Source organism: Astatotilapia calliptera, chromosome 10 (genome assembly GCF_964374335.1).
Source record: "Astatotilapia calliptera chromosome 10, fAstCal68.1, whole genome shotgun sequence".
Classification (NCBI taxonomy): Eukaryota; Metazoa; Chordata; class Actinopteri; order Cichliformes; family Cichlidae; genus Astatotilapia; species Astatotilapia calliptera.
This window is the reverse complement of record NC_137431.1, coordinates 11620397-11635202: the sequence shown is the minus strand read 5'-3', so window position 1 is coordinate 11635202 and position 14806 is coordinate 11620397. Positions and strand designations below refer to the sequence as shown.

Here is a 14806-nt window from a genome sequence, read left to right as displayed (position 1 = left end):
AAGCATCGGAAATGAAGCGCTCTCCCTTCAAAATAAAATCAGTATTAAGCTATCAGTCTGAAACTTGGCATCATTTGGCGTCGTGTTCCTAAAATTAGCACAAGGACATGTACATTTTATACCTATTTAGGTCGTGCTATTTTCTGTCAAAATTTATCATTTCATAAAAGCTCTGGAAAATGCGTCCATTTGTATATGACGCATAGTAATTTTGTCTCCTCTGTTGCACTCTAAAAAATATATGAGACTAATGAGATAATTATATGGTGTTTGACGTACGATGTTTTGTACCCTTCTATAAAGTTTGGATATTTATAAAATACACATAAATGAATAAATAAATAATGTAACCACACATTTTCACATGTAATCCCTGCTTAATGTCCAAAAACATTACATTTTCCAACTAATATAGCATACCTTAAGATACCATCCTTCGGGGTACCTTTTTTCAACAGGCTCTGTGTAAGTCATTCACCATAGTGAATAATTAAATGTTTAAATATCGTGTAGCACCCTTTTAGTTTGAACTGTTTAAAATAATTTATTGCTTTACAATAAATACCATTATTAATTCATTACAGAATAAAATCTGTACGACCGCCTCAAACTTTGTCGCCTCTTTTCTAAGCATGACTTTGAAAGTCTTAACCGGAAGTCTCCCTATTAACCTGCGGTAGCTCGACGCCGTTCACGCGGACTCGTCCTGAAAAGTCCGGAGCTTCCCGTGTTGAGGCGCAGGGAGTATCGGAGGAGAGCGGCGGCTGCAGCAAATGTCTGGTCTCTGAGTTGGTGAAGTCCTCCACCTGCACTGCTATGACAGCTGCGCATCCAGTGTTGGGTGTGCCAAACATCTCCAGAGTCAGATTTGAGCTTTGTACCAGCATAAGTGTGGGCGCGGATGACTTGACTTTATTGTATAACCATCACTCACCACAATTCTCTTAGTGTGTTTTTTTCTTTTCTTTTCTTTTTCCCCCAGACCAGATGTTTTGGGGAGTCTCACAGCTGCTGTTGCGGATGCCCAGTGACTGTAATTATTTTTTAGTTTTAGTTTTTGCTGATGTAGTGCTGGTCAGGAGGCTGAGGCTGAAGTTGAAGTGCCGCTCTTGAAGGCGTGAGCTCCAAATGCATTCGCTCCTGGGCCGGGAGAAGAAAGAAGAAGAAGCAGGGTTTGGGATTGATCTGACTCTGTCTCCGGGCTTTCTGCCCCAAGCTGCTACCATGTTCAGCTGTGTGGGCTGCTTCTGGGTGCTCCTGTCCTCCGTTCTGGTCGCCGTCTGCAGTTTCAGCTTCATATCCCCTGCTTGGATTGTTAAGGATCAGCTAAGGAGCAACCAGCATCACCACCAGCACAACAACAAGGACTCCGTGAGCTTCGGCTTGCTGTGGCACTGCTCGGAGTCTCTGGATCACATGTACCGGTGCTACACCTTCGGGGGACTAGGCAAATTTGCAGAGATCCCCTCCAGCTCCTGGCAGGTAGTTACCTATACACACCCATGACCGTCACATGTGGATGGATGAGAGCATGAGGGGCATCAAGTGGGTAGGGCAAGATATGGCACTGAATGGAAGAAGCAGCCAAGAATAAATGCGAATATACAGACCTATTACCAAGCAGCAAAGCAAGAGGATTACATCTGTTTGATTATCTAAGATTCAGGAAAAGTGCTTCAGATTTTAGACAACAAGATTTGAATCAAAAATTGGTCTTACAGAAACTAGTTTTTGTTTTGAACATACTGGTTTACATTCCTTGTTGTAACATATCATTTCCTGCTTTCAAAAAAGGTCACTTCATATTTTAGCAATTTTGTCAGATGAACAAAGGTGTAGTGACTCCAAAAGGCACTTGTGCCACTGTAAACTGAACAATACTATAAGACTAAGATGCTCCTGACTCAGTCCTCACAAAAAAGCCCACATTTGGGATGATGCTGTGCTTTTCAGTGAGGAGGACGATGCATCATACAGAGCAGCATCTGCAGCACAGCATGCCAGACACACATCAAAGCTGTGAAAGTGGCACCAGGTTGGCAGGCTGCTCACTCATCAGGGCTCCCCACTAGCAGGAATTTCAATTTTGTCTCACTTCATAAAATTGAACCTGGTATAGCAACTGTGAAAGTGGACCACATGTATGATGCTAAAGCTGTGCAACTCTGTGCACCATCAATAACAACCCTGCAGACTAAACAACCCTACTTTGTGATACTTTGCAATGTGCAAATGTGACTCTTTTCATTACTGGACACACCCATTTTATTACACACATCCACTTTACTGGACAACACAGACACATAGCCAGTGTACCGAAAGAAATCCACTTTACTGCATGTCACACCCACTTTACTACACACGCTCACTAGAGCTATTTTACTGCAGTGACAACTGTACTATATAACACGTCCACTTTACTAAACACACATCCAATTTAATAAACGAGCAATCACTTTACTGCACAACAGGTCAACTTTACTATGCACACTGACTTTACAGTGGGCGATCGTGGCTCAAGAGTTGGGAGTTCGCCTTGTAATCGGAAGGTTGCCGGTTCGAGCCCCGGCTTGGACAGTCTCGATCGTTGTGTCCTTGGGCAAGACACCTCACCCGTTGCCTACTGGTGGTGGTCAGAGGGCCCGGTGGCGCCAGTGTCCGGCAGCCTCGCCTCTGTCAGTGTGCCCCAGGGTGGCTGTGGCTACAATGTATCTTGCCATCACCAGTGTGTGAATGTGTGCGTGAATGGGTGGATGACTGGATATGTAAAGCGCTTTGGGGTCCTTAGGGACTAGTAAAGCGCTATACAAATACAGGCCATTTACCATTTACAAGACACACAGCTATTTCACTGGAAGAAATCGACTTCACTGTGTGTGTGTGCATAAGACAACCACTCTACTATATGGCACACATACTTTACTAAATACAAATCCAATTTAATAAACAAACATCCACTTCGCCACTTTACTGTATAACATATCCATTTTACTACACATATAGCCAATTTAATACAAAAAGTCTGCTTTACTGTATGACACACCCACTTTACCATATGACAAATGTACCTTTCCACACACATATCTACTTTACTTCACATACACCCACTTTACTGCATGGCTCCCACTTTACTGCGCAAACTTTACTATACACAACCAATTAAATACACAAACATCCACTTTTCCGCATGACACACCCACTTTACTGTACAACATATCCTGAACACACACATCCATTTTAATGCAAGACACAGCCACTCTAGACATATCCCCATTTTACTGCAAGAAATCCACTTTACTGCATGACGCACCAACTCAACTGTATCGCACACCTACATCGCCTCACGCACACATCCAATTTAATACACAAATATCTACTTTACTGCATGACACATCCACTCTACCTTATGACAGATACTCTTTGCATCCACTTTACTGCACACACATTCACTTTACAACACAGCTCTTTCCTTCGGCATTGTTCCAACAAAATAACTGGTTATTATTGTTCTGTTTTTGGCTGGATTGCAACAGTGTGACTGACTGACTGAGTGATACATCATCGAGGGGGCTGAGTGTTAACCCTTGTCCATAAATCCATTTGGTTGCACATCACTTCAACTGTTGGTCACTAGTGGATATCCAGTTGTCAAGTACCCCTCTAACATATTTAGTCCGCCTTTATATGGCAGTCAGTGATTTTCCCTACTTCCACTCCAGTCACTTCATTAACTTTACTAAAAAATGAGATCGGTTTAAAATCTGTACACTACCTTGTTACTTACCAATGGTTACTTTCCCTGTCTTGTCTACAAGTCAATTCATTTTATTGACATGTCATGTTGCCCTCTAGCTGCCACATTGCAGTCAGTGAGACTCTTCCTTTTCTTTGTAGATTCCCCTGGAGAGTTTCCCCACTGGCCATTGGTCTTTTACAATACGTCAGAGCAAACAGTGGATTTGATTTTAGCAGACCTCTGTCAATGGTGCACATGTGAAGCATTTATTTCTATAAATTGTAGCTTGATGAAGTTCTGCATGTGAAAGTCTTGCACATGCTTCACCATGCACCAACACAAGAATATACTCAGCCTGTACTGGGGCAATATATTTTTAAAGAAAATATATGTGCTCGCTATAGCAAAAACAATTGGCCTGTAATAGTCTTGTATCTGGGATGCAAGTTGTGGTATAATATCATTACTTTCTGGAGGGATCCTGTTTGTACCCCCTCCTCTCTTAGCCCTGCACCTTCCTACTGAAAACTACAGTATACCAGCCACCTCTGGAGTTATGATTTATTTATGAAGGGGAATTAGCATTTGAAAGGGAGATATTAATAAGTGCTGCCTGTGTGATTCTAGCTCATCTGCAAAGGAGAGTAGAGTCTAATGTCTTGTTTTTTTTTTCATGGGGAAGCATAGGTGTGAACGGCAAAGACTGGAATCACTCATTGGGATCTCTGTATGTATGTTTCATTACATTTATACTGAGATGTGTCCCTAGATGAATTAAAGTGTGGTAAACTGCATTTAAGGCTCATTTGGCTAAAATCAGCAGCAATTTAGCCAGTTAGCCAGTTGCCACTGCTTTAATTAGTGTCCTCCCGGTTATGAGCTCTTCCTCAAGTGCGTTAGTGAGTGTGGGCTGATGGAGCTCGTTCCCTGTGCAGAAATACATGTGTTAGTCCAGTGGTGAACCTGAGCGCATGATATGCTCCCATGGCCATTAATAAAGGTGAAGGGGCCATTAAGTTTTCATCAGAGCCACTTTATTATTCCAGCACTCCTCACTGATGAGTGCATCATTTCTCTGATGCCTTTCATTTTCAGCTTGTCAACAACAAAACATCCAGAATGTGCTTAGGGTGCCAACACTGTACACAGGTGGGGCAGGCCACTCACCCACATGCTACTAGCTCCCCTCTTTCTTTGTTTACATAGAAGCAGGCAAGTATCACCGTACACTGAGCTCTGTTACATCCATCAGAGTGGAAGACAGTGCTCTGGGTTTGCTCTGAAAAGTCACTCTGAGCCCTGCGGATGCTGTGAGAGTGAACCAGAAGAGTATGAGGACAGGACAGGGGAAGAGGTGGGGGAGGAGGAGGCTCCTTGAAAGGCTGGCCTACTTGTGCTGTAGTTTCTGTGGGCTTTTCTGTTGTCACTCCACGTTGTCAAAAGCTTTTCGCTTTGCTTGGCGCTGCTGAGCTCCAGTGCTGCTGGCGCTCAGGAAAAAAAGAGCTGGAGGCCAGACTGGCAGGGCCTCTGGCTTCATTCAGGCACACAGAGAGAGGGAGAGAGAGAAACTCCTATGAGATGTAAAATTGGGTGGCAAATAAACACAACCTTATGTTGCACTGATTTCATGTGGCATAAATGGTGAAAAAGGGGAAAACTGATGTATATGTAATATGACAAAAACCCTCACCACTTGGATGTGTGAGAGGTGATGGGATCTGTGTGGACTGCTGATGGTGGCATCTTTCCTCTGCTTTAATAACCAAACCAAATATAATGAACAAATGAACAATCTGCATTGACAAAACTTCACAGTATCCATATTTGTTTGAATTTTTTTGTAGCTGTGATCTCCCCACAGATATCTGTTTTTGGTCACCATCTACAGGCACAGTACGAAGTCAGGCTACAGCTAGAGATACTGCTAGTCTACAGGAAGCCTTTTCTCTTGCTATTTATACCATTGAACTGAAATTGGATGCAATCGCCAAGAGAGCTTTCAGGAGACAGTTTTCAGCTAATAGCAGTGAATGGAGCTAAACGGCTTAGTTATTGACATTTGCTTTGAGACAAAAAAGCCTAACTCTTAAACGTTTTTTGCAAACAGAGTCTGCAATTATATATATGTGTGTGTGTACATATCTATCTATCTATCTATCTATCTATCTATCTATCTATCTATCTATCTATCTATCTATCTATCTATCTATCTATCTATCTATCTATCTATCTATCTATCTATCTATCTATCTATCTATCTATCTATCTATCTATCTATCTATCTATCTATCTATCTATATATATATATATATATATAAACTGAGGTGAAATATTACTTCAGTCTTTTATTTTTCATACAGACATGACATCATTCTGCTGATTGCAGCAGGACATCCTCCCTTAATTGTGTCTATTTCACAGCGAAAGCCACAACAGACATGAGGAGAATGGTTAAGCAAAAACTTCCAGGTTCCAGCTGACTACTGTGAGAAAATTATCTGCTGCCTCTCATTTGACGTGTGAAACTAAAATGGCAATTACTGTAAGTGTCTCGTTTTACGTGATGTCATTAGTACTTACAGGAAGGTATTTAAGTTTAATAGGTGCAAATAATCAAAATATTTAACCACATCTACTCATTCTTCTTCTACTGAAAGCATCATGAAAATGGCTAGAAAAAAAAATCAAATCTCCGAAGGCCTGACTTTCTGTGAAACCTAAGTTTAGAGAGTGGGAGTTCTTCTTGTTTAAAATTATCCACAGAGGCATTCAACGTCAAACTCTGGTCAACCTTTTGCAAAGAGCCTGCCAATCAGAGGGAATTGGGCTTTTAGGGAGGCTGTCCTCAACGAAACAGGAGCTAAAAAGGCTTATTTCAGAGAGAGTGATGAACTGAAGGGCAACATAAAGGACATATGTACAATAAGTAAAGATTTCTTTGTTTCTTTCTTTATTTTTAACTGTCATGCAACGCTACTCTAGTAGAGTTCCAGAATAGAATATAGGGCTGGAAACACGCACAGCTTTTATTCCAACATCTGGCGGTTTTCCACATAAATTATTCCATATCTTACTGCTGCTTGTGTGATATCCCACCAGATGCAGTGCAGCGGCCGGGTGCGTGCTTATCTGCGTACGCTTGAGTATATATGTCGCTTTGAAGAAGCCGGTGGAAGTGTGAAAGCGTGTGTGCAGCAGTGGTGGTTGCCAGGTTGGACATGTCAGAGGAGGTGTACTGTGAGCTGCTGCTAGGTAAAGTGTGAAGGAGGAGGAGGGTGCCTGCCAGCAAACATTTTCACCTTAACATGTTAACAGCTTATGCGCTTCCAGCTGCTTCGCAGGAACTGAACACTGCCGCTGGATTAGCCGGGCCTCGGTATTAGCGAGCCAACAGTCTGACACACACACACAACTGCACGTATGTGTGTCTGGGCAAGGAGGTGGTGCGTTTGAGTGCTCTTGGATTGTAACCGCATGTGTTTTGCTGTCTCTGTGGTGGCGTGTGTGCTCAGGCCTCTCTTACAGTACATGCCCACTGAATGTCAAGGTCGTCTCGTAGCCTAAATGAGCAGTGGCCAAGCTCCAGGAATGCCTGATTGGAAAATGTCTGAGTGGGTCCTCGTCTTTTGTTTTTCTGTGCAGAAAATGGCAACATGACAAAGCAGAGATTCTGGGTCGTGGAAAAACAAATGCGATTGGCTTCCATTGAAATCCTCTGACAAATGAGACAAAACAATCGGCCCATGTTGTCTTCCCCACATGCCATGAAGATGAATTGTGGCGATGTTTTACCATGCCTAATTACCAGCTACCTATGAAGTACGTCTAGTGGTGCATAAAACCATGCTAGATGCTCATTTTATCACTCACTGAGCCAGAACTAGTTTTAAGTAGATAGATAACTCATTTAATGAAATTCACTAATGAATCCTGTGTCTGGCTGCTAGACAGTTTTTGTCTTTGGCCTCTGTCATTAATTTCCATATCTGCAGTGGATTACGTCGCGCAAAGTTGTCAACAGGAAAAATAGAGGTTTCTGCCACAATTTCAGTGTACTGTTGGTGAGTGAGGGTTGGTTTATAGATACAGACAGAAATACCAGAGTCTGCTGTCCAAACTGTGTTTGTCTGCAGAGAGGGGAAGATAATGAGTCAAAGCAAATTAAGGCTTCTGCTTAAAAGCAAAGGGTAGAATAGAAAATTCTAAATACTTGGATGAGTGACAAAATGTTTGTCCCACTGAAAACACTACATCCAGATACTTTCCGGGTCTGCTGATCCTGTAGGGTCCGCTTGGGTCCCCGTGATATGCTAACCTCATCATCAGATGGTGAGGGTGGACGTCTGCATGCATGCCTTTCTTTTGTGACCACACAGATTAATCCGCAGAGAATTTACATTACAGTACACCAACTACCCATGCAGACAGGCAGAGGAATGCAAGTGGACTTCGAGGAATTATACCAGGAATGAGTGCTTGGGTGTCAGGTCTCCGGCTGTCTCTCTGACTGAGTACTGAGATGGATAATGTGTAAAAGTCACCAAAACTCTGCTGACTCAATAACTGCAGAGTTCCAGACCTTCTCTGGCATTAGGATCTGCACAGAAACTGTGTGCTGACAGTTTTCATGACTGAGCAGCTCCTGTAGGTGTACTGTGGCGCAGTACTTTTTCTCCATATAGTTTGCATGGCCTCTCAAAAGTAAATTAGTGCTTGATTTCTGTGTTTATTTTCTGTATGCAAGTTCAATAAAGATAGAAACACGTGAATAAATGAAAAACCAAGTCAGTCCGAGCCCTTTAAAAGAATCTTGTTTAATGCCTTTTAAAAAAAATCATCATTTAAATGATTTAAATCAAGAACACAGTGTGTGACTTCTAATTAACTTAATGACAGTTACTCCGAGGATAGCTTCTGAATAGATTAATAAACAGCCCAGTTTTTTCAGTCAAAATAAATTAAATTCACATCCTATTTAGTAACTTTTATTTCTCTAAACTGATTATTTTAAACTATAAAAGTCAAGCACACTCTTCTGAATTATTTTACTGAATGTGTCCTTTGCAGCACAGTGTGATGGTATGCTCTTGGTAGACAGCAGGTTGAGGTAGGGACTCAGCGGTTCGTCTGCTGCTTAATAACAGAATGATGGACAAGGTCTGCCCTTTATCTCTCTGAACAACATTAGAGAGAAATGAAAGGTCTGTGCTCTTGACTTGGCCTCCTCACACAGAGGCCTTAAGGTCCGGTGGCACACACACACACACACACACACACACACACACACACACACACACACACTCACACACACACACACACACATTCCCGAGGGACGTGAGCTCCACAGAGGCTGTGAAATCTCTGCTCAACAGAAAGCTGTCATTTGGTGCCTGACGCGGGCTCGAGTTGCTCCTTAGATTTACTGTAGCAGTAAAGCTTCTCACTCTCCTCTCTGCCTCTTATAGGCTCTCCGCTTTAATGCTAATGGGGAACCTCTGTGGTGAAAGCCATTTGTGTGCAAGTGTGTGCCTGTTATAAATGATGTTATGGGGTCTAATGCACATGTTGTATCTCCCCCTCCCTCCCATGGGGAGTCCACTGCTCTGCTTGCACGAGAGACAAAAGGCGGACTTGTCTGGCTGCTTTTTCCTCACGACCTCATTCTGTTTAGAGCTTCATGCGCAGCAGCGCTTTCTACAGAGGCAACGCACACAAGTATGATTAGACAACTCAAAGTGATGTGCTGTAGCCATACACACGCACACACATGCGCACATACAGTGTTTTCCACATGTACGGAGAGAGATGAAAAGAGGCAGCTGCGAAAGAAATTCTCTCAGAGTGTGATCAAAAGAGACATTGATGTGATGTACAGTGGTTGTCCATGTCAGCACTGATGCAGTAATTAGGGGTTAAGGGAGGGATGGCTGAGGGACATTAGGCAGCAGAGTGAAACAGAAGAGAGCCAGGGAGTTACATGAATAAAAATCCCTGTTGTTCCCTTGTGGAAAAACGAGCTCTAACCTGGTAAAACAAGTAGGTACCCACTCAAACGCTGGCACTCCAGCAACCTCCAAAAAGGCGCTAACATACATTTTTCCCCACTCGCGCTTATAAACTGAACTCTCTTTCCTTTCAGTTGGCTTCATAAAAGGAATTCGACCTGTAATATTGTGGCCACCGCCCGTTTCCCCACTCTGCTCCCCTCTGACCTTCAGCTCAGTCTCTTCCTCACCAGCTCGCTTACCTTCCGCAAGACAGAAAGTGAAATAAGTACAAAGTGCAAGCAGAGGTGGTAGTGCGAGCCGGAGATGTTAGGAGTCGTGTTTTACTACCATCTCATCTGCTGAGGTGTTTTTCAGGGCGCTAAATTCAGAGCAGAGCTGCACATCATCTCTGTGGTGGTGGTGGCGGCAGCATGCTGCCTGAAAAAACAGACAGCATACCGCTTTACGAGCCAAACATAGCCTTGAACACGGGTTCGGCCCAAATATAAATTAGTGGCTTTTTGTATTTTGCTGCTTGTTCACGTTGAGTTATTCCAGGTATGTAAATAGACTTATTTAAAAATGGAAAAAGAGTGTAGAGCAGGAGAAGAAGCTGGAACTGGAACGAGAGATAGATGTTTGGTCTTTTGACAGCAAGTCTTGCGTGAAATGTGGTGTGCCGACTTATTATCATACAGCGCATGTTTACTTCAAGGCCACCATTTGCCTGGTGACAAAATTAATGGTAGGGAGTGTGTATACACAGGAGCATTTTACGATGATAGATTTGGGGATGAATGGGCCATTTGGAAGGCATCCTGATTCTCATTTTTACTCCCCTTAAAGGCCACAGTGGGCCTTTTTTTTTGCATTGTTTGATCTAAAAATTATTCCAAACTCCTGCTATGTTTATGGTTACATAATGCAATTTGACAACAATGTCTGCTGGATGAGATAATGGGTTAGAGGTATATAATGGCGTGGTGATATGTCAGCCTGTTATTTATCTTTTATATCAAACTGAGCCAGACACTGTTGTCTGCTTCTGATATGAGCTGTTTGTGGAATGTGTCAGTGGTCTGACAGTTATCTATAGATGGTTATCTATACAAGGCACTTAAAAGGACCATGTCAGGGGTTTCACATTCCTCGTTCAATTAACACAAAAGTTTTTAAGGGAATTTTCATGTTGATTGTCTACGTGTAAAGCTGGCTTTGTTTTATGGCTATAAAATAAACAAATTTTGATGTCTTTATAAAAATATGCAAAATCTGTTTGCAGGGGAAAACATTTATGGAAGCTTTCTGGTTTCTGTCCTGTAGTCTCAGTTCTGTTAACCAGTCACATTTGAGCAGGCTTAAGATGCCAGCAAGTAAACAGCACGGAGAGGAAAAGAGCGAAGGCATTTGCCTCAATCCAATCTCAAAATCCTCAGATTTTCATTAGTTTTTTTTTAAATTTATATATGGTTGGGAAGTTTGGCTCAGATATCAGTTATTGGCTATTTGAGATGTTCTACATTGGAAAGTTTGAAATACTGGCCATTCCCCCCCACAGTGCTCAGATAGCAGATAAATAAGCAGATTCCCACGCCCAACACATGAGTGCTAAAAAGTGCAATTCTTGGAGTGGTCAGTATTATTGTTGCATTTTTCTTTAAACAGGTGGGCACATTGAGATTGCATTTTCAAATGCATGAAATATATGTCTTTATGTAGTAAATATCTGCATGTATACATACTTTTTATTGCATATATATATTATGTATATACATATTAAATGTCTGTATGTAGGCATGCCGGCCCCTTATATACTTGAAGATACATAATACATGTTCATTAATTAAGAATAAATTTATTCTTTTAATAAATAAATCTGGTGTCAATATTAGGGATGGACCGATCCGATATTACGTATCGGTATCGGTCTGATACTGACCTAAATTACTGGATCGGATATCGGAGAAAAAATAAAAAATGTAATCCGATCCATTAAATATCACGAAAGCACCTCACAAAACTTGCAACACGCCGTAACTCGCCTCAGAACGTTAGCACGTCGGAGCAGTATGCATCACGTGATAGAGCGGCTGTGGCATGCGGGACCTGTCGGTGGTCTGGGTAGCATGTGGAGCTTCGCTAGCAACCCGGCATTTCCTCTCCGACAAAGTTATCCCCGAGAGAAGTAAAGCAAGTTTGTAAGTCCATCTCTGAATGTTTGTAAAGCATTCCTGCGTTAAGCTTAACAAACGATATATGGTGCGAGTGCCTCTTCTCTCCCCCTCCCTCTCTTGCTGCTACTTCAATCATGAAACTGCTTAATGATCAGCTGATCGGCTTTTCTGTCGCGAGTCCGTCTCTCTTGTTTGTTTTTGGCCCACTTTGCACCAGAAAGAGGAAACCAGCGGATAAACAACAGCAGCACGTTTAAGCTTGATAAGCTGTTGTTAGAATTTATTTAATATAACTTTCTACTCGAGGATCTTTTTCTACGTAGCTGACGCTGGTAACTGTGCAGGGGCGGATCTAGCAAAGTTTAGCCAGGGGGGCTGTTGGGCATTAACAGGGAAAAGGGGGCACAAAGACATACTTTTCTTTCTTATTCTCATTTAAAATGTCTAGCTTTTAATAAATAATTATCTGACACCCAAAGTTTTAATTTGATGCAAAATGAATAGAAGTCCATTACTGTATATAGTAACTATTAAGTCTAATATATATACCCTAGTAAGCTATAGTACTTTTTCCTTTGGGAAGGTGCCATCTGTGCAGTCTGCAATTTTGTTGAAGAAAGATGTTGAATCTATTTAATATTTTAATATATTGAAAAATAATTTATTTCTGTGCATTTTTTTTTCACACTGCATCAAATTAAGGTTGATTACGTCGATTAAGCATCATGAGGTGGAGCGTGAGGGGTGGTTCCCTATTTTTTATTTATTTATTTTTGTTGTTGCTGGGAGTTGGAACCCTATTAGTTAGGTTGCTTAATATTTACGCTAAGTACTCTTTAAAATACCAGAATAGGGAGGATGGTGTAGGTTTAAGTTTATTAGATTGATCAGTATTGCTGAACTATGAAATATTTTTTTTTGCATACAGGTATAACAGAATAGCTTTAGTGTAGTTGTTGTTTTAAACTTGAGTATGAACTTATACAAAATGCAGCAAAATATAAAAAAAAACAAAACAGTTTTGTTGATTAAAAAACACTATGTCGGATTCATATCGGTATCGGCAGATATCCAAATTTATGATATCGGTATCGGTATCGGACATAAAAAAGTGGTATCGTGCCATCTCTAGTCAATATAGAGCCCTAAGTATTTATAAAATTAAAAAGTTTCAATATTATGACCATAAGGGATTGGTGTATATACTGCAGGCTGGATACTTGTATTTGACTTTGTGAATACCATGCAGGTAATTTTATGTTTGATAAGACGCTTGTGTAGTGTAATAAAAGCACACTGTAGATTTGCAAAGGCAAGTTTAAGGATAGAACACTAACGGATATAATATTGTCATCTGCAGAAAAATGCACATTACAGTTTTGAGTTAGTAGGGGACTTATAGAGATCTCCTTTAGACACTACTGTCTGAGTTACATGTTAAAACTAAAACGCATCAAATAACACGTTATCTGTAGCTAAGTTTTCGTGACATCCTTAGGGCAGGTAAATCTTTTATGACTCATCCAAGTAGATACTATTAAGATTAAAAGTAAGAGGTGTGGCTACTTTAAACAACAGGTATGCCAGGGAGTTATCATCTGCGCTAATTTAAGTCACAAACTGGTACCTTGCAGAGCAATTTTAATTAGGTTTTCTGTCAAATAATGTTTTAGTATTTTTGTACTGACAACCAAGAAGTTTGTGCTGCAGAAGTAGTGAGTGAAGTGTATTTTGTTATTCTGTTACTTGATACCAATTAGCATATGCCTGTGTCAGTGCATTGCAGCTGTGCAGTTTGCTAATCAGGCTTGTTAGCATTAGTTGATCACTTAGCATCTGAGGCTGTTATCTTTGGGTAAACAACCAAACAAAAAATACTAAAATGGCGACCAAAGTGATAATATTAGGACTTCAAATGTTTCATTTTGTCATCCTACTCTCCCTTTTCCTTTCATTTTCATTTCAAAATGTTGATATAAAAACAAATCATTTTTCTTTCCAGATTAGCATTTTAGCACTATTTTAGAAGTAATCTTTGGACTTAGAGTGTTTAGCAAATTTTTTGACCACCTGTTATAGAAATGAGAAAACACTTTTAGAATATTTCAAAAAACTTGTTTAAAACTAGAACTTACTGAATTCAAAATTTTATACCAAAATCTGAGCCAACACACTAGACTTATCTGAGAAGTCAGAAATTAATCAAGCTAACATTTAACCACTAACAATATTTTCTTTGGTCATGAAGGCAATTAAACAACTGTGACTTGGTAATCTTGCAACTTTCATTTTTATTCTACCAACTTTACTATTTTTGTTTTTCTGTTTCAGCAGATTTATACATAACAACAACAATTATATTTAAGCATCAAAAATATAATTCTGATTAAGCAGCTTGTGGATGCTAGTGGATTAACCATTACAGAAACATGAAAAATGATTTGGTAATTAGCAGTACTCTTGATTTAGGGCAGCTGTGTCATAAACCTTACTTTGGCTGATGGTCTAATACATTTTCTCTTTCACTGTAGTTGAGGTGCTGTTATGGATTAAAACCCTTATAAAAGAGTAACAAGATGAATGGTATAAGATGGACTTTGTCAATTCTGATGGTTTGAAAAAGGCTTCTAATTAGCAGCTGACTCAAAGCCTGAAATATCAGAGTACCCTTAAAGACAACAGCATAAAGAGCTTTAAGGCAGCGTCTGCTTGCTAAAGTAGAACCACAAAACAACAATATTTAATCACAGTAGTTTGTATAAAAATATAGAAACACACAGTGAGAGAGATAATGATCTGATCCCCCCGGCAAACCTGAATTCATAAGCAGGAGAAAATGGATTTATAAGGAAACATATTTTTGGAGCTGTAAATTTGATTTTATGTGCAATACTTAGTTTTTGCTAAGT

At 40.6% G+C, this 14806-nt stretch overlaps 1 protein-coding gene across 1 annotated transcript in view; it reads left to right on the top strand.

Annotated features, from left to right (window-relative positions):
- The first annotated feature begins 624 nt into the window (after positions 1–624).
- Positions 625–14806, top strand: part of lhfpl7 (LHFPL tetraspan subfamily member 7) — a 125548-nt gene continuing 111366 nt past the window's right edge. The window contains exon 1 of the mRNA XM_026181156.2: positions 625–1482. Within this exon, the coding sequence (XP_026036941.1) occupies positions 1129–1482 (354 nt within the window). The 5' untranslated portion in view covers positions 625–1128. The remainder of the gene's footprint in view (positions 1483–14806) is intronic.